Source organism: Hippopotamus amphibius, chromosome 4 (genome assembly GCF_030028045.1).
Source record: "Hippopotamus amphibius kiboko isolate mHipAmp2 chromosome 4, mHipAmp2.hap2, whole genome shotgun sequence".
NCBI classification, from domain to species: Eukaryota; Metazoa; Chordata; class Mammalia; order Artiodactyla; family Hippopotamidae; genus Hippopotamus; species Hippopotamus amphibius.
The window spans coordinates 174,585,260-174,612,026 of record NC_080189.1 but is presented as its reverse complement, the minus strand read 5'-3'; the positions used below and the strand labels follow the sequence as shown (position 1 = coordinate 174,612,026).

Genomic DNA, 26,767 nt, shown 5'->3' with positions numbered 1-26,767 from the left:
GGGGTTTTTTAAAAAGTAATTTTGTAGTATTTTTTAATAATTCACTGAAGAGATGAGTGCTTCCTAATACACAGACTTTTTTCAGTCTAAGCATATCTAAAAAAAGTTTAAAATTATTCATTAGTCTTTATATGCAAATTTATATGAAATCAATTTTATTTAGCTTTAATCTTTCCAGTAGTTTGATATAAAATTAGTATTTGATACTAAGTCATGAAACAGAGAGATAATGACATTTGATGTATGGTTTATATTAGCTGTTCGATGAGATTATTCTGCCAGCTAACAAGAAAGAAAATTTTCTGCAAATCTAAGCATAACTGAATTATTTCTTTTAGTTTCTAGGGGAATAGTAATCTGTCAGTATATGTAGTGCATAAAAAGGAAGAAATGCGTCATAAGCCATATGAATTTTATTTTTATTGACATAAAATTATGTAATTATTTTTATTTATATAAAATTATTAAGCTGTATATATCATAATTGAGTAGTTTTCATACATATGTTATCACAGGGTTTAAATAAATTCATTACATCCGTCATCTCTGGGCTTAACTTTCAGCCCATAAAATTGGGAACTTCTACTACTTCTATAACATTCCTAGGGTAATGTTCTTTACGTTTAAAACTGGGAAGTAAGAAGAATGCTTATTTTTCTTGAAACCTTGCTGGTGGAAGGATAATAAAGTGTAAATTGAATAAAGTGTAGAGTGTATTCTCTAAAATAGTTTTTAAAAATATTTTAATGACACCAAAGTGCCTTTAAAATTTCAGATATCGCCACACGAAGTTACGTTATTAAGTGTTTTCTTAACACTTTTGCTGTTTTAATAACGTTCTCCAAATAAGGAATTCTGATTATTTTTCGGTTCCTCATCTCCTCCTTCCCCCCTATTTAATATATCTGCATAACAATTCAGATATTTTTTCTCCTTTATTACACTGAGATATGACACGGTCATTTTTTTTAATTACTTAATTTTTTAAGGTTTATTTTCAGGCTGATATATTAAATTCGCCCTTTTTAAAGTTCTAGAGAAGAGAAACAACTGTCTTTAACTCTCTTTTTTTGTCATTTGTCATACTAACTTAAATCCCTTTTTCTTTCCTTCTTTCTTTGTTTAAGGCTGAAAGAGCTTATTCTTTTTGTGGAACTATTGAATACATGGCACCAGATATTGTCAGAGGGGGAGATTCAGGACATGACAAGGTATGCTGTATTTTTGACACTTTCTGATCTATCTCTATAAAATATATAATAAGAATTCTAGTTAATAACTTAGGCCCTCTTTTTGATGTTATCTTCATTTTTTTACCTTTCCTTTGCTTTGTATACACGAACATATGATATCTAGTGTTTTGGAGGAAAAAGATAATAGAAAGTTTAGGACATTCTAGATTTCCCTTTTTCTAGATTTTGTTGATGAGGATACTTTTTTGGTTTTATAGAGTAACACTCTTGTGAAAGGAGACTTCAAAATCGAGTAATTCTTCAAATAATAATTTTTATTTCCAGTAAATGTATCATGTCTTGAGCAAAGCATCAGTTGTAACCCTGTTTTAACAAAAATCACTCTTCGTCTGTTGCATGCAACCTGGCCTTTTAGGACACAGCTGAGCCACAGTACAGTGCAGAGGTGTCATGGATGCATACACAGTGCACGTGGGTCCCGTTGGAGTCATGCAGAATGATTTTAGACAGTGCTTATTGGCATTATTGATTTTTGCTAGAAAAACATACAGAAACATATAGTCAGCTATTTGACCTCTAGTCGATATTTGCTTTCTAAGAGATCCTTAAAAAGGGAACCTCTCATATTTTCTTATTCTCAATTTCTTCTATTAACTTCATAGTGATACTAGAGACTTTGCTGATTATCTCTTCAACAGAAAAAAGCCATTGTAACAGTACTTGGAGAAAGAAAACAGTTCTGCATTCAAGATAGTCTTAAGTTTGTTTTCCTAAGCCCTCCGAAAAGCTCAATTTTGTCCCTCCTCACTTCCCTTTGTATGTGTAAAATGAAGACTGTAGATGAGGCTTTCTAAGTAGTTATAAAATCTAGGTGATTTTTCTTCCTGTATTAAAGGGTACAGATTTGTTCAGTTTTTTCTTAACACTTCTGCTGTATTAATAACGTTCTCCAAGTAAGGAATTCTGATTATTTTTCGGTTCCTCATCTCCTCCTTTTCCTCATCCCCTTTCAATCTCACATATACAGTAGGACTATCTTAAGGGTGGAGAATCGGTGGTCTCCTTGCTAATGACTAATCATGTATTTATGAGCCCTTAGGAGTTCTTCAAGTTTATGTGGTATTGGTTTCAGTCCATGATCAGAAATATGATTATAGATCTGTCTCAGTTTAAGAGCATGGTTCAGATCCAACGTTCTAAGGGACCTGACTCAGATGGCAGTAAAACTGCTTGTATAAATAAAAGAAATGAATTACTGATTTAGTCTATATGTTATTGTTACGTATTTTCTTTAAAATAACTCTAGGCTCACAAACTTTACATTATCTCTCTGAAACCTTGGCTCTGAGATTTGGAAGCAGAGAGTTTAAAATTTTAGCATCACTTAATTTCTCATTGGTGTAAGCTCATATATTCAACAGTTATTGAAATCTTGATTTGCCTAATTGTAAAAGAACTAATTTTCAATATATCAAGATTCTTTAAATTATATTTAAATTGCTGTGTTCTCAGTTCAGGTAACTGCTTTTATAAATTGTTTTCCAATGTAGATCACATTTTATTTTATATTATTTTCAGTCTTTCCATACCTCCCACAAAGTGAAGACTGCTAGATTTATGTGATTGGCTCCATAAGAGGAACTGATTTAGGTGGTTATGAAAAAATAACACCTTTTGATGGGATTTTTTTTCAGTTTCATTCTTTGGCTTTAAGAAATTTCATATTTATTGGAGCTGAATAATTAATAAAAATGCTGATTGGTACTTTTTCCCTTGCCTATCATAAGTTCAAATATTTTACTTAAAATTTTTTAAATTTATTTTAAATTAAAAAACATTTTTTGGGGGGTAGGGGAGGGATGGATTGGGAGTTTGAGATTAGCAAATACAAACTGTTATATATAGAATGGAAAACAACAAGGTCCTACTGTAGAGCACAGGGAACTATATTCAATATCCTGTGACAAACCATAATGGAAAAGAATATAAAAAACTGTATGTGTATATATATATATCTGGTGTGTGTATATATATATATATATATCTGAATCACTTTGCCTTATAGCAGAAATTAACACAGCATTGTAAGTCAACCATACTTTGATTTAAAAAAATTTTTTTTAATTAACCAAAGTAAAAGCATTACTAGTTTAGGAAATAATTGAAACACTTTTAGCAATAGAAACACTTGATTGACTTCTCTATGTTTAAATTCTGTTCTGAAGATACCTGAATGTTTTTCCTCTCAGTGTCTTTCTTGCATGTGCTAATTTAATACTCCTTGCACAGAAAGCTGTGTAGTAAATCTTTTTGTCAAAATACTGTCAAATATATAGCTTTATTTTGTTCATTTTTCTTTTTTATAAAACATAATTAGTTAATATTCTAAAAAATGAAATCACTGTTGTTTCATAGGCAGTTGACTGGTGGAGTCTAGGTGTCCTCATGTATGAATTACTAACTGGGGCATCTCCTTTCACCGTGGATGGAGAGAAGAACTCCCAAGCTGAGATATCTAGGTAAGACCTAACAAAAAATAAACGTATTGTTTTCTCAAAGGAACTGATCAAATTTCTGCATTTCAGCCAACAGAAAAAATACTTTTTTTAATAGGGTAGACAAAACCAATGTGTAAGTGGTAAATTTCTAATTATATTCCTATAGGGTGTAGATATATAACCTTTATATTTCTTTATAATTTGTATGCGCAATCAGATCTCAATTTTTGTAGACAGTGTCGTAATTTTTGTGTGCTCCAGAGCACTTACCGTATTGGCTTAACCTAGTATTTTTTTGATGGAGACTTTTTTTCTCACTATATACATAATGTAATGTCTTTGTGACTTTAACATAAAGAAACAGTAGTGATATTTTTCACATCATGGAAACAAATACGATACGATCACCCTCTATCATAGCATTATTCTATCCCTTTCCTTCATAGCAGTTATCACAATTGCAGTATTACATTTTTGTTTGTAATTATTTGATTAATGTCTGTCTGTCCTACTAGATTGTAAGCTCTGTGAGAGCCAGGGGCATGTCTGGCTTTGACCCTTAGCATTGTATGCTTAGATGCCAGCACAGTGCTTACCATGCAGAATTCAGTGACTGTTTTTGGAATGAAATGAGTTAATGAACAAATAAACAAAGACTGATAAACACTATACTAATTACTAGTTATGTTTTTGTCCTGTTTTTACTTGAATTTTATAACTTTGAGAACAGATTTGACATTAAAAATTAAAAATTGAGGCTTCCACTTCTTACCAAGATGGAATAACAGGGACCAGATTTATTTCCTGCCTGAAACAATTCTTTAAATGGGCAAAATATATGAAACAACAGTCTGGAAGACATTGAGCATCTAGCAGTGAAGCCCAGTGAACGCTGAGAGACGGGAAATACACAAGGTGAGCCCTGTGATTGCCCAGCTCACTGCCTTGAGAGAGGATCCAGGCTGCAGTGTAGGGAGGGGAAACACACGTGGAGCTGAGATGGAAGTGATAGTCCCGGAAGGCCAGGGAAGCTGGAGTTTGCAGGGCAGAGTGTTAGAGAGGAGAAAGCTGCAGAGAGAGAGAGTCCAGAGCTTTGCCGAAGTTTCCCCTCAAGTACTATTCAGTTAAGTACTGATAAGCACACGTGTGAAGGAACTACTCAACATAGTTAAGATGTTACTTCTCTCCAAATTGATCTATAGCTTCAACACAATTAGAATCCCAGCAGGCTTTTTTTTTTTTTAATATATAGTAGAAATTGACAACTGGGTCTAAATGCATAGGACCTAAAATAGCCAAATCACCTTTGAAAAAGTAGACCAAGTTGATTTGAAGAGTTACAAGCTACAACAATTAAGACACTGTGGTGTTCATATCAAGATAGACAAATCATCGATGAAATAGAATAGACAGTCCAGAAATAGAACCACGTAGATACAGGTAACTGATTTTTTTTTTTTTTAACAAAGGTGCAGAGTCAGTTGGTGGAGAAAAGATAGTTTTTCAACAAATGATGCTGGAACCATTGGCTATTATATGGAAAAAAATGAACTTCGATAAATACTTCACACTATAGAAAATTTAAAAATGGATCATAGAGCTAAAAGCAAAACCTAAAATTTTAAGATTTCCAGATGAAAACATAAAGGAAAATCTTTGTGACCTTGGGTTAGGCAAAAATTTCTTAGATAAGACACAAGAAGTGCAGTCTATAAAAGCAAACATTGACAAATTGGGCTTCATCAAAATTAAATACTTCCGCTCTTCGAAAGAAACTGTTGAAAGGATGGAAAGACAAGCCACAGACTGGGATAAAATTACAAATCATGTCTGGTAAAGGACTGGTATCCAGAATATATAAGGAGCTCTTAAAACTCAAGAAAAGAAAAAACCTCTTTTTTAAGAGGGGCAAAAGATTTGAACAGACAGTTCACCAAAGAAGATCTGTGGGTGGCACATGAGCACGTGAAAAGATGACCAACGTCATTAGTCTTTAGGGAAATGCACATCACACAACGAGGTAGCACTGTATACTCCCTGGAATGGCTAAAACTAAAGTGACTGCCTATATTAAGGTTCTCCAGGGAAACAGAACCAATTGGATAAATACACACACACATATATAAAGAGATTTATTGTAAGGCATCAGCTCACACGATTATGACAGCTGAGAAGTCCCACGATCTGCCATCCACAAGCCAGAGACCCGGAGAAGCCACCCAGCAGTTCCAGTCCAAGTCGGAAGCCCTCAGAACAAGAGGAGCCAATGGTGTAAAGCCCACTCCAAGGGCAGAAGACCCGTGTCCCAGGTTGAGCAGGCAGGAGGGAAGGGACCGAACCCTCCCTTCCTCTGCTTCTCTTTCTATTCAGGTCCCCAAAGGCTTGGCTAGTGCCCACGGGAGGGGATTCAAATGCTAATCTCATCCAGAAACACCTTCACAGACACACCCAGAAACAACGTTTAATCTCAACCTGTGGCCCAGTCAGGTGACACTTGCCGTTAACCACCACAAGTCCAGCCCCTGTCACCTTGGCAGCCACTTCATCTCCAAAGAAAGACAATGACGAGGTCATTCTACCTCACGTGATACAGCTGTCCCAACAACCCACTAACTCCTTCCCCAGAAGAGCACGTAAAGTCCTGGAGTGGTGGCGTGATCTTTGCTCTTCTCCTTGAAATCCCATAACTTAAATGCTATGGTATAAATTTAAAATGCTAAACTACCACAGTATAAAGTCAACATATCTTATGTGATGAAGGAAGAAGGCAGAAAAGGAAACAAATATATGCATTTATCCACACTCATTGCATTCACAGCAAGATAAGGAGGAAATGCTCAGGGCAGTTCCAGTCCTTTCTGTGACTGGTGACAGGGTCATAGCTGGTATTTGTAACTACCTTCTTTCACTCCCCACTTTGTATTCCCTTTGCCTTCAACAAGCACCTCAGCTTGTGGGGTGACCGAAACCTTCACTCCCAAAGAATCTGGGCCATGGGTAGTCCTGCCTAGATTGAGTTGCTGTTTTCAACTGACCTTCATCACAGGGCCTGGTAATACTAATAGACCCTCTAAGGCAGGGGTTCCCAGCCTCCGGGCCGTGGACCGGTACTGGTCCTCAGCCTGTTAGGAACTGGGCTGCACAGCAGGAGGTGGGTGGCAGGAGGGGGAGCGAGGCTTTGTCTGCCACTCCCCATCGCTCGCGCTGCCTCCTAAACCATCATCTCTCCCCCACCCCTCCTCCCCCCTTCTGTGGAACAACTGTTCCACGAAACCGATCCCTAGTGCCACAAAGATAGGGCACCGCTGCTCTCAGACATCTCCTGTGTTCCAGACATACTCTTCCTTACTTCCAGCGTGGAACAGTCGTCCAGTTTCCCTTGATAGCAAGGATCGTTCACCCCAGCGAGTGTCGCAGCTCCGTTTGCCTGTTGATTCAGAGGCCCGAGGAGCCCGGAGTGACTGGGTGGCAATCTTAATTTCCAGTTCAACAGAACCACTGTTATGTCTCTTGGAGGAAGCATCGTCCCCCCTGGAACTAAGACCTTTAGGCCAGCAGAGCATAAAGTCATGGGAACAGAAAGCAAAAATTTTGCGAGGTGCCACTCCCATACCTTCCCCTTGATTTCTGGACCCGTGAATCCTGGCTGTGGGAGAAACAGCACCCTATGTTGGAAGTTGATTCAGGGCGTTTCAGCCTTCTGAAGAACCTTGCCGCCCTAGCTCTCACTGTAAGTGAGTCTTCAGAAGACCATTCCACGGTGATATCAAGCCAGCTTCAGAATGGTGGGGAACATGGTAAGACCAGTGAATTCCATGAGTGTGGCCCATTGCTGCACTTCTTTTGCTGTGAAGTGAGTCCCTTGATCAAGAAACAGTGCTGTGTGGAATACTGTGACAGCGCATAAGGAATTTTGTAAGGCCACAGAGGGCAGTTTTGGCAGAAATATCACCTGCAGGAAGAGCAGCCCATATCCATAGTGTGTGTTCTAGTTAGAATGAAACACTGTCCCATCTATGATGGAAGCAGGCCAGTGTGGTCCCCCTGCCGCCCGTAGCCGGCTGATCACCCTGGAAACTGGTGCCACGTTAGGCACTCAGTGTTGGTGTCCACTGCTGGCGCTCTGTGGTGGCTGAAGCCAGGTCCACCTCAGTGAGTAGAAATTCATGTGGCTGAGCCCAGGCATAAGCTCCATCCCTGCCTCCATGGCCACCTTGCTCATGAGCCTGCTGGGTGATGACGGGTGACTGGAGAGAGGCTGACTGGTATCCACGAAACAGATCAGCCTATCCATTTGACTGTTGAAATCCTTTTCTGCTCACGTCACCCTTTGGTGAGCATTCACGTAGGACACAAATATCTTCACCTTCTTGCCCATCTAGAGAGGTCTGTCCACATACCTCTTCCCCAAATATCTTTGTCAACCAGACTTCCTTGTCACCAACTTTCCCATCATGTTCCTTCCACGTCCCTGACCATGCAGCCAAACCATTGGCCACAGCCCATGAAGTAGCATAAAACTGCATGTCCGGCCATTCCTCCTTCCAAGCGAAATGAAACACTGGGTGCCCTGCCCAGTGTTCTGCCCAGCGGGAAGACCTGATTTCACCTTTGCATGTCCTGCAGAACCGTCTGTAAACCAAGCCTGAGTCTTCTCTTCTTCCATCAACTATGGTAGGGAACTCCCCTTGAGGCCTTACATGCAGGCTGGAAGAGAGAAGGCAGTGTGGCAGGAGTGGGGACATGAGCCTTTAGGCCACTTCTTCGTGTAACATACTTGTGCCTTTAGCACCTGCTCGGCCCAGTCTCACGTACGTTGCTTCCATTTGGGATGGGTGTGGCTGTGTGCTCCCAGCTCCACAGCTTGATGGGTCAGATCAATGGGCAGCCTGGGTTGCGTATAACGTGGGGGCCTATAGTTAAATGTTCTGTCTTTACTAAGGCCAAGTAGCAGACCAAGAACTGTTGCTCAAAAGAGGAGTAGTTCTCCTCAGAAGATGGCAGGGTTTAGCTCCAAAATCCTAAGGGCCTGTGCTTCCGTTCACCTCTTGGGGTTGCCAAAGGCTCCCAGCAGGATCCCTGTCTGCCTGCCAGTTCCAGCACCTCTGGATCTGCAGGATCAGGTAAACCAAGTGGCGGAGCAGCTCGCCCAGCAGCCTGGACCTGGGGCAGAACCTTCTCTGATTCTGGACCCCATTCAACAGCCTCTTTTCGGGTCACTTGGTAAATTGGCTGGAGTAACACACCCAAGTGAGGAATGTGTCGCCTCCCAAGTCCAGAGGCCCACTGGGCACTGGGCCTCTTTTTTGGAAGTAGGAGGGGCCCGCTGCAGCAACTTACCCTTCACCTCAGAAGAGAGATCTTGATGTGCCTACACCGCTGGGCTCCTGGAAACCCACTAGAAGCCCCTGAATTTTAGTCAGATTTATTTCCCACCCTCTTGCCAAGAAGTCTAGAGTAGTTGCTCCTTCTTGCTCACCAGGTCCGATCCGCATAAAGTCATCAATGTAATGGACCAGTGTGATTATCTGTGCAGAACAAAGGTGACCAAGAGGTTCGCGAACTGAATCGTGACACTGGAGAATGGATAACCCCGAGGCAGGACAGTGAGGGTACACTGTTGGCCTTGTCAGCTGAAAGGAACTCCTTTTGGTGGGCCTTAGGGACAGGTCTGGAGAAGAAGGCATCTGCCAGATCAGTGGCTGCATTCCAGGTACCAGAGCTTGTATTAACTTGCTCAAGCAATGAAACCACATCTGGTACAGCAGCTGTGATTGGAGTCACCACCTGGTTAAATTTACAGTAATCCACTCTCATTCTCCAAGAGCCAGCTTCTGCACAGGCCAAGTAGGCAAGTTCAGTGGGGATGTGGTGGGAATCACCACTCCTGCATCTTTCCAGCCCTTGCTGGTGGCGCTCATCTCGGCAACCCCCCAGGAATGCAGTCTTGCCTTTTCATTTACTATTTTCCTAGGTAGAGGCAATTCTAATGGCTTCCACTTGGCCTTTCCCATCAGAATTGCCTTCACCCCGCAGGTCAGGGAACCAGTGTGGGGATTCTGCCAGATGCCAAGTATCTCTGTTCCAATTATACATTCTGGACTCAGAACGGTAACCACAGGATGGGGTCAGGGACCCACTGAATCCACCGTGAGGTGGACCTGAGCTAAAACTCCATTGATCACTGGACCTCCGTAAGCCCCGACTCTGGCTGCTGGCCACAATAATGTTTTGGGTCTCCTGGAATTAGTGTCCATTCAGAACCAGTGACCAGTAGTCCCGGAAAGGTCTGATGATTTCCTTTTCCGCAATGTATAGTTAATCTGGTAAAAGGCTGTAGGTCCCTTTGGGGAAGGCTGGGAGGAAGATTCGTGGTGCAAATTCTCAGCGTCTTTCCTCCAGGTGACCCACCCTCCCCTTTATTCGAGGTGTTGTGGGTATATAAACTGGCTCAAGTGTGGGAATAGATTGAGGGACAGTTGATTGGGGGGAGGGCAGTAAAGATGACAGAGGAACACAGTGGAACTTTGGAGGGCGTGGGGTACGTCCATTATGTTGATTATGGGGATGGTTTCACAGGTGTGTGTGTGTATATATGTCAAAACTTATCATTATATGGTGAGTTTATTGTATAATACATCAATTTTATTTCAGTAGAACTGCTGAATTTTTTTAGAATGTACCTTTTACAGGACAGATTAAGAAGTAAATAATTTCTCACTATTACAGCTTATTTAATATCAAAAGTAAGTGATCAGAAATATTTCTTAAAAGTCAAATTTAAATCATGCCTATTATTAAAATTCTAAACATGACTTTGCTTATTTTAAATGTGCTTTTTGACAGTTTGAAAATGCCTCAAAATTATAGGAAACCTTGACCATATAGTCTTCAGAATTTGGGTCCCCTTGCAAGGTCATACCTGTTGTGACAAATGAACGGGCAGACTTAACCTGACAACATTAAATAATGGCTCCTCTAACTAATTCCCTCCCTCTGATTCCACATACACAGGCAGTCTTCTTTTTACAGTTTTCCTTTCCACCACAGGTCTGCCTGTAGAGAGACAGTATATTGCTGGTCATGATGGCAGGAATATTCTGAACCAAATGATGTTCAAATTTAAATTGCTTTTATTGCTTTTAGATCAGTTAGTTGGCATTCTGGTTTCAGCAAGAGAAAGAGAGCCTGAATCAGATTGTCTAAAGTCTTAAAGCTAGAGCTGACTTCTCAAGAATTTAAATAGGACTTTTTCCCTTTAATCAATTCATTGTTCACTTTGTCATGTTGTTAATAATTTTGTTTAAAGCTTGGTGTTAACCTATGATTCCATGGGTGTTTTTTGTTTTGTTACTGAAATTTACTAACAGTGTAATAGCTGAATTATCCTACATTACTTTTTCCTTTCAAGATAATCATTTGATTGTCTTTCCTGGTGTGAAACCTTTTGTAGTCTATTCTTAATAAAACATGCACCATTCAGAAAAAAGTATCATTATCTTTTCCCCAAATGTCTTAATTAGCCAGGGCTTTTTCTGGTCATTGAATTCTTCTGTTCCTTAATTTTCATGATCTCCCTTGAACTCTGTGTACTTTCTATAGTTATTTAAGATGCTTCAGAATAATGTATTATGCAGGTTAGCTGCTTGCCTGTTGCTGTCTACAGGTAGCCTAAAATCAGGACAGATTTTTTTTTTTTTAATCTTCTAAAGGACAAGTGTGGGGGTTTTTTTGTTCTTTTGGGGGTTTTTTGTTACCAAATTTCAAAATATGATAAGAATTTAGAGTGAGACGAGAACTTTCTCCATGGTGTGAGATTCCCTTTATCAGCGTCCCTGACTATCATCTCCTTTCTGTCTGGGCGCCATCAGTGAACAGATAGCACTGCTGTGTAAGGTATTTTCAAGGAAGCCCCTTCTGTTTTTGAATTTTAGCTGGACAGAATTTCTTCCCCCTTAAAACAAGCTGAAATTAGCTTCCTCTAGCCTCTGCACATCAATCCTGGTCCTGGTCCTATCCTCTAAAGAACAGAGTAATTCTGTTGTTTCTTCCAGACATTGCTTTAGGTGTCTGAAAATAGTTTTATCTAGGTTAAACCTCGCTAGTTCTCTTAACTGTTCATGTGAAATCATTTCTAGATTCTTGATTCCTTGGTACCATTTTGAACAAACATTAAATTGTCAACATTATAGATCTGAATGATTGCTCTTTAGCTTTTCTCAGTCTTATTTTTATTTCATGTATGTAGCATGTGCTTTTCTTACTTGTACGTTTCCCACTAGTTTTACTGCCTCTGTGTAGAGCTACCTCTTTCAGGGTACGTGTTACTGCCACACAGGAAGGTGTCCCCTCAGCCACCAGTATCTCTAGCAGTTTTTCTGCCGCTCCTCCAATAAGGAGCCTGGGGCTATGTAAACCAGGATAATTAGATTCACCCTCACCTGGGCATCAGAACTTAGAGGTTCTGTTTGCAACTCTTCTATCATGTCCAGCAGGGTTGTTTCTGTCTCACTTTCTCTGCCTTGGAAATTTTGCTAAGAGATATTTATTTGGTATTTCATTATCCATCAGTAAAGTATACCTTATTAATGTGTTTCATTGTGCTGTCATAAGCATAATGTTATATAAGTTCAGGTCTAAGTGTTATCAGAATAATGGTTTCAGCAGAGCTCTAGCTGTGTTGTTTAGGTCAGGGATTAGCAAACTACAGCCCGCAGGCCAAATCCATTCTGCTGCCTGTTTTTGTGTGGCCTATGAGCTAAGGATGGTTTTTACATTCTTAAGCAGTTGAACAAAATCAAAAGGTGAACAATATTGCTGACGTGAAAATTATACAAAATTTGAATTTCGGTGTCCCTCAGTTAAGTTTTACTAGAACACAGAGTACTCATGCATTTACGTATCATGTCTAGCTGCTTTCATGCTGCAGTAGCAACACCGAATAGTCGCCCCAGAGACCATATAGCTTCCAAAGCCTGAAGAATGTATCGTCTGGCCTTGTATTAGTTACCAGTCATCCATTGCTCAGTAAAAAATGACCTCAAAACTTAGTGGCTTAAGACAACATGCATGTATTATCTCAGAGTTTCTGTGGATCAGGAATCTGGGCACAGCTTAGCTAAGTCCTCCACTTCAAGGTCACTCACAGGCTGCAATCAGAGTGTTGGCTGGTTGTTGGTATCTCAAGGCTCAGCCGGGAAAGGATCTGCTTCCAAGCGCATGTGGTTGTTGGCAGGATTCAGTTCCTCTGGGTTGTTGGACTGAGAACCCCAGTTCCTTGCTGGCTGTTGGCCGAAGGCCACCCACAGTTCCTTGCCATGTGGGCCTCTCCAACATGGCAGCTTCTTCATCAAAGCAGGCAGCCTGGGAAGGCAATAGAGAGAGTCTGCTCGGAAGATGGAATGTTTTGTAACCTAATTGTGAAAGTGGCATTCTCTCATCTTTACTGTATAATGTTGGTTATAAGAAGGTCACTAGGTCCAGGCAACACAAGGCTGTGAATACAAGGAGACAGTGATCTTTGGAGATCTTAGAAGTCTGCCTACCATGGGCCTTTTACAAAAAAGTCTGCCAACCCCTGGTTTAGGTAAGAATTTATTTGTCCTTGCAGCGAGTGTTTCTCTGTAGGTAATTATTTTAAAACATTGATTTTGTGTGATGTGCTAATTTAGTCTTCTAAATGCAAAATCTAAACAGTAATTCTGTTGTATTTTTCTGTTTTATCCATGTTAGTCAGTAACATATTGAAATAGTCCATTTGTATTGTTTTAAATTTTCTGTTTATTGACGTCTTGCTTTTAGAGTTATGTATAGAATAACAAGTATCATTGTTTCTTACCCTATTTTAAGAAGAGATCAGATTTCCTTTTTTCCTGGCTTTCTTATCCTTCTGTGTCTTTTTGATGAAATTTTTTGTCAGCATATTTTATAAAGCCTTCTTAATTTGCCAAATGCAATTTTTTTTTTCTTTTCTTCTTCTCTCTAGGTACTTTTGTATCCAACAGCAGTATCTATATTTCCCAGGGGTTTTTTGACTAGTTACCCCAAATCTATTAATATTTGTCACAAGAGCTATCCCTTTGCACGTTATTTAACAAGACGCAATTACAGCAGCTTCAGACTGGAGTCCAGTGATGGGAGAGGAGCAGGGTGAAGATGACCCTTCCCTTGGCACCATATTCCTCAGCTTTCCATCTTCTTTCCTCTCATCATCCTTCAGATCTTTCCACTCCTGCTTCACTTTCATAACACTGGGGGAGGGCCGAGTGGTACTGAATTACTAATTTGCCTCTGAAGCACCCCCAGGGTGGGGAGAGGGTTTGGAGGCCTGAATAAAGCATAGGGCTGATTCTTCCAGCTGTGGAGAGAGCCCCTCAGAGACACCACCAGAGTCGTTGCCGTTTCCTGAGCTTCCTCTCCATCTCCCACTGCCCCCACCTGAGACCTGGTCTGCTGTTGTCTCCGGGTGGGGCCCCCATGCAGGGGCTTCACTTCCACCTCTGATTTCCCCAGCCAGTTCTCCACTGCTCCCGTCCACCTGGAGCCTCAAAGCTCAGCCTCACAGCTACTGGAAAAGGCCGTGGAGGGAAGAGTTAGCCTCTGTGTTCCCAGATCTGCCATTTGGCTTGGTCTGTGGCTTGGTCTGCTGTTTCTTATGTGCCGTGGTTCTCCAGGGCCTCCGGGAGGGCCTCATCCTTTTGGATGAGATCTTGGCTCCATACTCTGGCTCATGTTGTCTGCCTGGGCTCTTCCCCGTTTATCAATCTCTTTGAAATTCCTTGTGTTCCACTCTGCTCTTGACCCCAAACACGGCCTTAGTTTATTGTCACATGCTGCCCCTTGGTCCACAGGAACCCCAAGGCCCTCTCCCATCCCTGTCATCTTGCCCTGTTAGGAAGGCCCTCTAACAGGGATAATGGAGTGGATGGAGAAGTACAAGCTTCAAGAGCATCGTCTGGGCCACAGAAAAGAGTGTAGTAAGGAGGAGAGCCTGGGAAGAGGTCTGCAGGTAAAGCCATGGTGAGTGTAATGGGATCCTGGCTTTAGCCTAAGCCAGGCCCACCTCTGACGTGCTCAGGCACGTCTGATAAACCGGTCTAGTAGGCCCATCAGTAATCTGACTGTGTAGGAGTCGAATGGAGAGGAGCCCAGGCAGATCAGGTCAGTTCACAAAGGCCTTAGCTATTGAGAGAGGAAGGACAGTTCTAGGTCACATCTCTCACTTTTAGGAAGAAAATGCTGTAAGTTGAAAAGAAAAGATCTTCTCAAAATCTTTAAAAGATCATGCACACATATTTCGTTCCTCTAACCTCATGAGAAACAGATATTTTCTCCCTTTGGCACCAGACGTAGCAGCAGGGGTGAGGGCCCTTGGGTGGCTTCTCAGGCAGCGGGGGTCAGAGACCTTGTTAGGGAACTGGGTGAAAGACGAAGCCAGATGCTTCAGGGGAGAGTGAAGAATAGTGTTTAGAGCTCACATAAGACATGCCCTGAGGACTCCCAGGAATCACTGGATGAGACTTTGAGTGGAGTTGCAGATTCTGTAAAAGCAGACAAGGGTACCAGCCAAAGACTCTCATCTCATTATTCTTAATCACCCAGTGGATGTGGCCTCAGGAAACACAGGTTAGGTAGATCTGGATCAAGAAAGAACTCAGTAACATGCAGAGGGGAGTGACCGCATGGGACTGTCCACTCTGGACAGCCAGTCTCGTGGCTCAGAGAAGGGGCGCTCCTGCGGAGTAGCTGGGCTGAGGGCCCCATTCACCAGGGCCCCCCTGTGCACCAGCCTCTGGGCCAGAGTTGCCCACATTGTGGCCTTAAATCCTTAACGACCCTGAAAATTAGGTAGCAGCGTGTCCTGTCCTACAGACGAGGATGCTAAGCTTCAGTTACAGAGCCACAGGGAGGTGGCCCTGGGGTCAAGTGCAGAGAGATTGGAAAGTTGCTTCGTGCTCTCTCCCAGGTAACACGTGGTTCCACGTGGCTGTTTTCTTTTCTGGTGACGCAGATGCATATTTCAGGTAAAGGTTTGGGAAGGACTGGTCCACAGACAACAGGGGGATTGATTTCATTAATCCCTGGAGTATTGGTTGAGTGATTTTTAACTCCTAGGAGGAAGAGAAATAGCAGGGCATAGTTCTTGTCCTGAGAAAATTTCCATACTGTTTGGGAAGATATGGAATAAATAAATGACAACTCATAATAAGAGGGAGTGTTGACATGGGTTTGAGTGGTGAGATGAATTCTGCGAAAATACCGAGGCGGCACAGTCCCTTGGGGCTTGAGAGCATCAGGAACGCCCTCCTGATGGAGAGATGGTATGGGCTGGGCTGAGAGCGCAGATAAAGTTTGCATAGGCGGAGGATAGAAGGAAATGCCTTTCAGATGGTGGAAAAACACGCACAGCGGCCTGCAGACTCCCTGAAGTCCTTGCCAGTCTGTGTACTGCTCTCGGCGGGTCTGTGATCATGTGAATAAAGTTCATTTTATCATTCCTATTCTAAAAGTAATGTTCACTATAGTTTAAAGTATGTCTAAGAGCAAAAGAGCATCAATAACATCCAGAGGCAAACACTGCTAATATTTCCTTTTAGTCTCCCTCACCTGAATCATGTTGTGCTCATACTAGAAATGTAACTTCCTATTTTGCATTTTTTGTGTAAATTTGTAAACATTCTCTAATTACAGACTCTTCATAAGTGTAATTTTGTAATGCCTGTACATTATACCATTGAGCAGATACACCATAATATGCTTTATTCCCCTCGTATTGAAATTTAGACTAAGTGAAGTTTAGTGAAGTCTTTCTAACTCAGGCAGGCACATAAGTGATTCTGTGATTTGGGGACCACTGGGGAACCAGGAAGTGAGAATCAACAATGAAAGGGAGAAGACTGTGAACTTATAAATGGAGGACAAATAGAAATAATCAACTCATCTTTTGTCATCTGCAAAAAAGTTATCTGCAGGGGTGTGTAAAAACTGAGGAAGAAAGATCCTGGTATAGTAAATGGAGAACAATTAGACACATTCATTTAGTAAACATTTGTTGAGGACATGCCATGGGCTAAAGCAGTGTTCTAGGCCTCGGGGAATAAAGCAGTGAGCAAGACTGTTCTTTTAAAAAAAAGAATTCCTTCTCCCATTAAGCTTACATTTTAGTTAGGCGAGATAAGTAATAGACAAATAAATATATGATAGTCTGTAAATTCCATGAAGAAAAATAAAGGAAAAGGTTAAAGAGTATGGGGGAAACAGCAGTTTTGTAGGATGTAGGTGATGTGGGGGACATGGAGTGATGGGGTGAGTGTAAACCACTGTCCTAAAGGTCACTGATAACTTTTTATTGGGACAGTTCTTTGTTGTTATGTTTTAGTGAACATACAAAACACATGTGCCAAGTTTCATAGGTTCACTGTTTCCGCCACATTTTATTATGAAAAGTTTGAAATATTTGTTAACAGTGGACACCTACATACTCACTGCCGTGATTCTACCATGAATATTTTACCATCCTTGCTTATTTCGTATCTACTTAACTTTCTCTCCATCATAGGTTTAATTTTAATCTTGATGTCCTCACCCTTTGCTCCGTAAATTCTTAAGCTAATCAGTTGTGAATTTCTCTTACCACAGGGGTTTACAGAAACTTGCATCCATAAATAGGAAGAAATTTTATACTCATTTATATATTATTATAGGTTTTAATTTTATTTCATTTTGTATTTTACGTGTAATTCTTCAGTCCATTCAGAGTTTATTTGGGGTTATGGTATAAGGCAAGGGTCTTGCCTTGTTTCTTTCCCAGATAGCTGGTTCCCCCAACACATTTGTTAAACAATACAGCCTTTCCTATGTTGGCTGGTCACTTTTAAAAAACAATGTAAGTTTTTGTATATGCCCAGCTATTTTTCCAAGTTGTTTCTTCTGTTCACTTGATGTGACTGTTAATTTATTTTACTACCACTTCACTTTCACAGTTTTGTTTTATAATACATTTTACTTGTAATGAGGCAAATTCACCCCAATTATTTTCTTTCTCAAAATTTTCTTAGCTGTTATCACTTATTCTTGAAAATAAATATTAATATTATCCAGGTTCTAAAATATCTGGTTGAAATTTTAATTCACATGTATATTTCTTTCTTTTTTTTGAAAGAATTTTTTTCTCATCTGTCAAACAGGGATAATAATAGCCTTTTGATAGGAATGTTGTATGGATTAAATGATAGTATACACGTGAAGTGTTCAACGTGCTATGTTAATTCGGAGCCTGTTCTGAATTCACAGAGGGCTCTAAGATTCATTTGGAAGCAAGAAAAAATAGCTCTGGGTTAGTACCAATTCAGAAATCAAGCACATTGGAAGAGGTGGCAGCAGCACACAAGAAATGTCTCCCAGCCCTTGTTGCAAGATGCCCTGGTGTGGTTACCAGTGGGCATCCCACAGGAGTCCTCCACCTGCACCCGCATTTCTCAGCACCCACTCTGAACAGCCACAGTGGGCTGGCCCTCAGACTGACATTCATACTCACAGGGCACAACAGGCTGGAATCTGGCACCAGAGTTAGCTTTCTAGAAGGGTACAGGTCAGGAGGCATAGTGTATCGACATGACAACATCAAACACATTTCATCAGGGGTCCTTCCAACTACCTAGGCCTGGCTTCCCAGCCCAGAAAGGACACGCTCAGCCACTAGTGATGAGACCGAGTGGGCGGGTGTGGACCACCCAGCATAGGAAACTCAGCATAGGAACACTGTCTTCTAATTCCCACGACCACAGCTTCCAAGCCCCCACAAGGACACCCTTGGGAATAGGAGAGAACACACAAAGGCTCGTGAACATGTTTTAAACAGTCCTGGACGAGAAAACCCCAAGGACCTACGTGCCTGCTCACGCCTGCCAGGCCAGGTGCAGTTCACTTCTCAGGGGTAACGTCACAGTAACCACGCACCTGATGCTTCATGTCCATCTTGACCTGGTGCATTTCAAGGAAAGAGTATAAGAAGGTAAATCTGAGATCATCTTCCCATGGAGAAAAGGGTTGAGCCTTCTGTCTCCTTACCACCCCATCCCCAGTTTTTCGTCCTCTTCCTGGGCTTCAGAGCCTTTCCATATCTCTGAGGGAGCCCTGCCTCACTCTGCTTATGTGACCCTTCCGTGAGTCTCTGGCGAGGTCCTGCTGTCACTCCTCCACGCCGGGTGGGTGTTCAGCATCCTCTGTGCAGATCTGCTCCCACTGCCTCTGGCCCTGTTATTCTCAGGAAGGGGGAAGGTTTGGGGCCGTCGCTGTTTGTTCTGCATGTTCCCTCATCAGCACTGCTGTCCGCAGGAATTCCTGCAGATTTCTGCTCAGTTTCTTCCTGATCTGATCCCTGCCTCACCCGAATCTAAACCTCTCGTTCCCTGCACGCGGACCTGACACAGCCTCAGTTTGCACACTGATGCTGCTGTTTGTGTGTCCAGACTACTGCCCCCTGAAGTGTGCACAGGGTCTCCCGCGCCTCCTTCCAGTCTGGGCATCTCCATGGGGCCGTGCCTGTTTTTGGGTGCCCGCTGCTCTCCCGCTGGCCCTCCTTCTCCGTGAACTCACCACAGTCAACGAGACTGACCATTCCTTCCCCCAGTGCCTCGTACGAAGCAGACTTCCAGTAAACATTGGTGACTCGGGTGTAAGAAGTAACAGTACAGAGTCAAGTACCCTCAGATGAAGTCAGCCAAAGTGCTTCTTTCTACACCTGGTTCAGCAGCAGTGACTCTAGAGCCTGGTCCTTGCCTGCAGACCGGACATTAAAGGTGGAGAAATGGAACAGGCTGTGCTTGCTTTTCCCTGAGAAACAGGATGCCTGCACCTTATGTCAGGAGAGGATTATCCCTAATGCTGCAACCCTTATGGGCAGTGAGCCATGGGAGAGCACTAAAGAATCAGAAAGAAAAAGGGGTTCTGCTGCTGCTTTTCTCTTTCTTGTTCTTTCAGCATTTTCTTAGGTTGCCAGGATGAAGTGCTAGAAGTAGAATTAGCTTTGAAATGAACAACACTGCTGGAATATTTAGTCAAAAGTTACTGTCCCACCATCACTTCCATGATCCTCAGTGCTCCTTGCTACAGGCTGTCGGTTTTCTTTGTGGCTGCCTTAGATGAGGGAGCAGGACAGTGAGTAGCTCATGTTTATCAAGCATTTGCTGCGTTCCAGGGGCTGTGCCAAGCTCTGTACATCACATCTTCACTCATTTAAGCGGCATAATACCCATTTTAGGCAGGTACTCCTGTTGAGAAAACGGTTCAGGAAACTGGTGCAAAGACATTAGTTAACTATTTCAGGGTCACACAGCCAGGAAGCGGCAGAGCCAGTGCTTGCACTTTATCAAAACCGGCTCTAAAATTGCTGTTCTTACCGCACTATACCGTCTCTCATTAACTTTTTATCTATTTTTTTGTTCCACAACAGTATCACTATTTTAATGCACAACAGGAGATCTTTTTGCAAACCCAAATAATTTTTATCTCCATGTGTACTGTGTTAAGCTTCTTAATTTCTATCAGCCCCTTCCATTCTTTCTTTCTCATTAAACTGTTGCTCTGGCTTTTAAGAGAGGCAAAGGTACATTTGAATTGGATTGGATCGACTTTTTCTGTGACCTTATCTTAAATTTTTTTACCTGCCGTAATAAATAGTAGAGTTTACTCCATCTTCGAGCACCACTTGCCTTCTAGGGCTTCCCAGTCTGTGTAACCATCGCAAATAAATAAGCAGATGCTTTCATCCCAGGAAGAGCTCCCTGCTCTAGTGCTCATTTCCAGGTATCAAGAGTTGAGCCACATCCAGGTGGTTCTGCCTCTCCCTGTCTGGGGCTTCCTTCCCTCTGCGTGCCCGCTGGCGCCGTATGGTCACAGGCTCACAGGGCAAGAGAAGCGAGGCAGGTGGAGTTGGGGTTTCTCTTGTCCTTCCAAATCTGAATCCTGAATTCACTTCTCTGAATTTATTAAAGTTGTTTCTATTGTAAAAGTTTTACTTAAGAGAGTCTAGTCCCTAAAAAGGAGATCTAATCCAACCCCATGCCTTTTTTTTCCCTAATTAAATATTTGGGATAGTAGTTTCCTATGAGGATTGACTTATACTAGAAAATGATCAGTGCATGTTGTTTCTGCTTAAGTCTGAGAAATTTGATTTCATGGTTATCTCAGTGTAAATATTTTTATCTCCGTTTTTCACATATAGTTCAGTTTCAGAGTGTGTTGTGCCATAGTTGTTTCTGCGAAGAATAAGTCACGAAAACTTTATCCTCTGGTTGTTTTAACAGCAAGTTTTATCTGTCTACAGGAGAATATTAAAAAGCGAGCCTCCGTATCCCCAAGAAATGAGTGCTGTAGCCAAAGACCTAATTCAGCGCCTCTTGATGAAAGATCCCAAGAAAAGACTGGGATGTGGTCCACGTGATGCGGATGAAATCAAAGAACATCTCTTTTTTCAGGTGAAACATATTGAACAGATGGTTTTATGTGCTCTGCTGTTTTCAGGGTACTTGGTGTTCTTGGTGAAATGAGTGAACGTGGGCCGTTTTGAAGTCATTTTCTCCCTCTTTTCACGTACATTGTCCCTTTTTTAAATGACAGGGGCCCTTTAGAAGGATTGGAATTCTACTTGTAGGGATCTAAATGGTCTTTTTCCCCCTAAATAAAGTGAGAGTGGGAAGGATCATAATAATATTTGATTTTCTACATACTAATTGGTTAGAGTTTCTGAGCATTGGTTTCCAGTTGTGATCTCGAGATTTAGGCATATAGACTAAGGAGACTTTTATTATAATTTTTACTTCTCAGCTCATGAGCTATTACTGCCATTGTGTTAACTTTTTAGATAGTGGTTTCATCACTTCTTTTCCCAGGAGACATCTCAGAAAATTCAAAATCTGCCTCTTTCTCAGGCAATATAATATGTAATATTATGGATATTACATATCTATAATATAGAGAGAATTATTCATTTATTTTCTGTGTACTTGAGACAGTGCCTTTTGTATTCAACAAAAGCTTAATGAGACCATTCTACAGAGCATCAACACATCTGCTCAACCTAGTTTACTCAGTGTTTTCCAAAAAATCATCAAAATTTTAGATAACTGGGGAAAAAAAGTTAAGTAGACTGAGTTGGCTAGTTATTTCAATCTAAATGGTCAGTCTGGGATACCATGATCTTGATATCTAAAACTCTGAGCTTATGACTTTTAAATAATTTCATCTTGTCAATGAGCACGACCTAAATATTTATGCTCAAAAGGGACCATCCAAGTTTTATTTTTACTTTGGAAACTGAGCTTTTACATTATTATCACCAAAATTAACGAAAATATCATACCAAAAAAAAAGAAACTGCTGTAGAGTAAGCTTTCATGTTGTTATTTATTGTTTTTTTAATATAGAAAAACAAAGCGATTGAGAATAAGAATTCTCTCTGTACTTATATGCTCAAAAAGGGGCACATTTATTTCAGTCTCTTGGTGTAACCATTTTAAAAAGTATGACTGTATATCTTACAGAAGTTCAGTAACATAGTGAGAAATACATTTAGAATAAAATTAATTTCTCAGTATATGCATTTCATAGATTAATATGACCTGGAAAGGTTGACATTTGAACAAACTCTTTCAGATATCTTGTTCAGAAGTGCAGCTCAAAAATTAACAATAAGGTAAAATTCAAGAACATACTCAAGCAAAATACCCCAAATCATATTTCCTAGGATCTTTTTCTCCACGGTTCCCTGTACTTGTGAATATTGCAATATAGCTTTCATATTAGAATAATTTCTCTTTTCTATAGCTAAAAATAGTAATTTTAGGTTATTTAATTGCCTTGACTTTTTAAATGACAGGGACACTTCAGGAAAGACCAAAATTCTACTTGTAAAGACCTAAATGGAGTGGAGGTGGAGAGGATTGTAATAGCATTCAATTTTCTACAGACTAAATGTTCTGCTGCTAACAACATATTTCTTTAAATTACCCCTTTACTCTAGAAGTTTCTCTTAATGTATGTACAGTAGCCAAGCACAAATCATACGCTTGTAATGGAAAACATTACAGCCACAGAGAGGAAAGAACTCGAACTAGGAAGTCAAGAGACTGGCCCTTCCACTAGCAAATGTTTAAGTGAACAGGTTAGTTCTGATTTCCAGGCTTCAGTTTCCATCTGGATTGTATAAAGAGGATGAACTAAATGATCTCTAAAACCCATTCTAGCTGAAAACTTTGAAGATCTGTAATTTAATGATTTTACCTCCATTGCCTCCACAAGAGGGCATAATAAAAACATTTTATGTTAGCTGATTATACTTACTGAATGTCATCAACCAAGAAGTGCAAGTTTCACATTTTACTGTCTCTGAAATCAGTATGCAGCCTACAGTGGACATCTACGATTTTAATTGGTAATTCTTTTTCTTTCTTAATGGTACATAAAATAAGTGTGTATCTTACTAACAAGGATGACAGCTTATAAGAGAAATACATTAATAGGATATCTGTGGGATTCGACTCAGTAAGTATTATCTGAGGTTGTTTTAAGTGGAAGAAGGAGAATAAGCAAAACAGAGCAGAGGGTTGAATTGAATAATATAAGACATATCAGTTTATCAGACAGTTAGTGACTGACATGGGTGGAAAGGGGGCACGGGCTATGCCATGGGGGAGAGAAGAGGCCATGTTGAAATGCTTGAATACCGTTGAATGAGAAAAGAGTGGTTACATCAGTTCATACTCTCACAGTATCATTTAGACTTAGAGACATACACCAACGCATTAATTAGAGTGAGTTTGTTTATTTTCTAATCTGTCCAGATGGCCGGGAAGAAAAGCAAGTACAGGAGGAACACTGCCTCTAGAAAATAGGAATGTTCCTTTAGAGTTAATATTCACGTCCATTTTAAAGCCCTTTATTATAGTTTAGGTTTGGTTTGATTTTGGTTTGGCTTAACGCCTTTCTCAGGGGACTCATGACAAAATAAATTTTCTGTTGTCCCTAAGGGTGAACTAGGGTGTCCTGGTGCCCCCCAGTGGCCAGGACGAGACTCCACAGTAATGGCGCGCAGTCTCATCTTTCAGTCACCGCTTTGTCTGGATCTATAAGCTGCAGTCAAAAAATGTGCTCCTGCTTGTAAAAAATATTCTTTTTAATCATTGGTTTGAAATATGTGCTTCTCTCTCTGTTGCTCAATTAAAATCATTACCTATCTTTGTTATTTTTCAAAAATATATTTCAGTTTTGTTGATTTCTACTTTGTACCAATTATCATCCTCTGTTTTAGAAATTAAATTGGGATGATTTAGCTGCCAAAAAAGTGCCCGCACCCTTTAAGCCAGTCATCCGAGATGAATTGGATGTGAGTAACTTTGCAGAAGAGTTCACAGAAATGGACCCCACCTACTCTCCTGCCGCACTGCCCCAGAGCTCCGAGAGGCTGTTTCAGGTAATCTCCAAGAGCCCGCATGTGTTTGTTGGTCATGTGTGCTTTGAAAGAAAAGATTAATTTTCCCATATGAAAGCTTTTTGGCATCTTGAAAAACAGGACTCTCTAATCTCTTCAAAATTATTAAATACAGAGATATTGCAAATTGTTAACTGAAGCTTATGGTTTGTTAAATAGTACACACTATTCACGTGTTATTTCTGATGTAAATACGTGTTGAACTTACACCTGAAATTTTATTTCTGTTCAGGCTCTTGTATAGAAAATACAATACTACTTTACCTCTATTCATACAAAATATTTCTTAATTCATAAACAGTGTTATCTGATTCTTTGTCTTCAGTGAAAAATCTGAACTGTTTCCCAACTCTTAAAAAAGATTTTAAAAGGATTTACATTTAGGAAAGGATCTTTTCTCAAACTGAAGATAAAATATTCTATTCAGTGGCACTGTAGCTTCATTTCTTTGACTTCCATGAGCATCCCAGTAGTATGGTTTCATCTGGCCGTCCAGACACCGTCTCTGGACATAGGTGACACTCGTGGCTGGCACACCTCTGGGCACGTAGCTGATTTGAAAAAATGTTCCTTGAATTAGTGAATGTTCTAGCTTAAACAGATTAATCATCCATCATTATGTAGATGGTCCCCAATTTCTGATGGTTCAATTAAGTATTTTTTGACTTTATGATGGTGCAAGAGTGATGCACGTTCACTAGGAACCATGCGTTGAATTTTGATCCTTCCCGACGGCGGTGTGCAGTGCGAAGCTGGGCAGCAGCGGTGAGCCCTGCTGCCGGTCAGCCACGCGACCACGAGGGCAGACAGCTGATGCACTTACAGCCAATCCGCACCCACACAACCACTGTTCTTTCACTTTCAGTACAGTGGTCAATAGATGACATGAGATAGTCAGCACTTTATTATGAAACAGACTTTGTGTTAGATGATTTTGCCCAGCTGTAGGCTGTGTGTGTGTTCGGAGCACATTTAAGGTAGGTCAGGCTAAGCAGTGATGTTCGGTAGGTTAGGTGTGTTAAATGCATTTTCAACATATGATATTTTCAGTTTATGGCAGGTTTTTCAGAAAAGGACATAACCCCATCATAAGTCAAGGAGGATCTCTACCACTTTTGGTTCAGCACATCATTCTGCTGTTTGATTTCATTCCTCTTCTAAAACTCAATTTTAAATTTAACTAACCAAAGGAAATACGAGTCAAATAATTGCTGAGTTAGAAACTAACTGGAATGAAACTTGTTATTTTTCTAGTTTGAAAACCAGTAGCATTTGGACCACTTTTTAGTTCCTTAACTGTACCTTTTTTGAGACGTTAGTTGGACTTATAAGCAAAGTTTTGTCAGCAATGCGAAAGAATTATAGCTATGAGTCAGATATTGGAGGTGGGATAGGGAGGAAGTATTTTTCTGCCTTTAATTTTGAATCGGTTTAGTTCTACCAGAAGATGGCATTATCTCCTTCTGAAAAACATTGATTTGAGATAACCTTGCATTTTGGATTACAAATAAAACTAGATTCATCTTCACAAATATTTGAGCATTTTTCATTCTCTTTTTTTTTCAGCCGCACCACGTGGCTTGCGGGATCTTAGTTCCCCAACTGGGGATCGATCCCACACCCTTGGCAGGAAAGCATGGAGTCAAAGAAGAAAAGAATGATTACAGTCTACTGTGTGCTAAACTGAAAAATTGCAAATCCTAATTTTTTTACCTTTCTTGTTTTTTAGGGCTACTCCTTTGTTGCTCCTTCTATTCTCTTCAAGCGTAATGCAGCCGTCATAGACCCTCTTCAGTTTCACCTGGGAGTTGACCGTCCTGGAGTGATGAATGTTGCGAGGAGTGCCATGATGAAGGTATAGGCATGTGGTTGGTTAAATAGTGACATGTTCATGGGTTAAATACCAACACTAATGGACTTTCTTAAGTCAAATCAATTTAATAGACTTTCCATTCGACTAAAACATAATTTTAAAAAATGAATAAATGGAAATAGCGGTATTTGCCCAAGAGAATTATGAACATCCCTTTGAATGAGATCCTGTTTTATAATGATAGAAAATTATATATTTTAAATAAGTGATATAGATGATAGAAATGAGCTAATGATGAATGTTTAAAGATTATTCTACTCCTATGTATTAACATTAATAATGTTCTGTTACTCAACACTTCTATCTATCCCTGTGTATTACTGATATTTTCTTCAGTGAAATGATGTTGGTTTCTCGTCAGGACTCTCCATTCTATCAACACTATGACCTAGATCTGAAGGACAAACCATTGGGAGAAGGAAGTTTTTCAATTTGTCGAAAGTGCATACACAAAAAAAGTAACCAAGCATTTGCAGTCAAAATAATCAGCAAAAGGTATGACCATTTCCAGCAGTCTCTCTTACGTGTTCATCCTAGTCAATGGGTTCTATAAATTAAGATTTTTATTTAACAGGAAAATAGTGGTATATTGTAAGGTTTTTAACCAAGCTTTTAGCCATTCAGCTCATCAAATCTGTTATACTTCTAGCTTTGTGGAAGTAATCCACGTTGGACATGAATCACAGTGTGATATGCTAGTGAGTGTATTATGGGA

The 26,767-nt window shown here is 40.6% G+C and overlaps 1 protein-coding gene across 2 annotated transcripts in view; it reads left to right on the top strand.

Moving 5' to 3' along the window:
- RPS6KA5 (ribosomal protein S6 kinase A5) overlaps window positions 1-26,767 on the top strand; it is a 168,943-nt gene that overhangs the window by 123,048 nt on the left and 19,128 nt on the right. For both annotated transcript variants that reach the window (XM_057731683.1, XM_057731682.1), the window contains 6 exons: window positions 1,128-1,211; window positions 3,609-3,712; window positions 21,018-21,168; window positions 24,000-24,161; window positions 25,909-26,034; window positions 26,414-26,547. In XM_057731683.1, coding sequence (XP_057587666.1) covers window positions 1,128-1,211; window positions 3,609-3,712; window positions 21,018-21,168; window positions 24,000-24,161; window positions 25,909-26,034; window positions 26,414-26,547 — 761 coding nt within the window. The remainder of the gene's footprint in view (window positions 1-1,127; window positions 1,212-3,608; window positions 3,713-21,017; window positions 21,169-23,999; window positions 24,162-25,908; window positions 26,035-26,413; window positions 26,548-26,767) is intronic.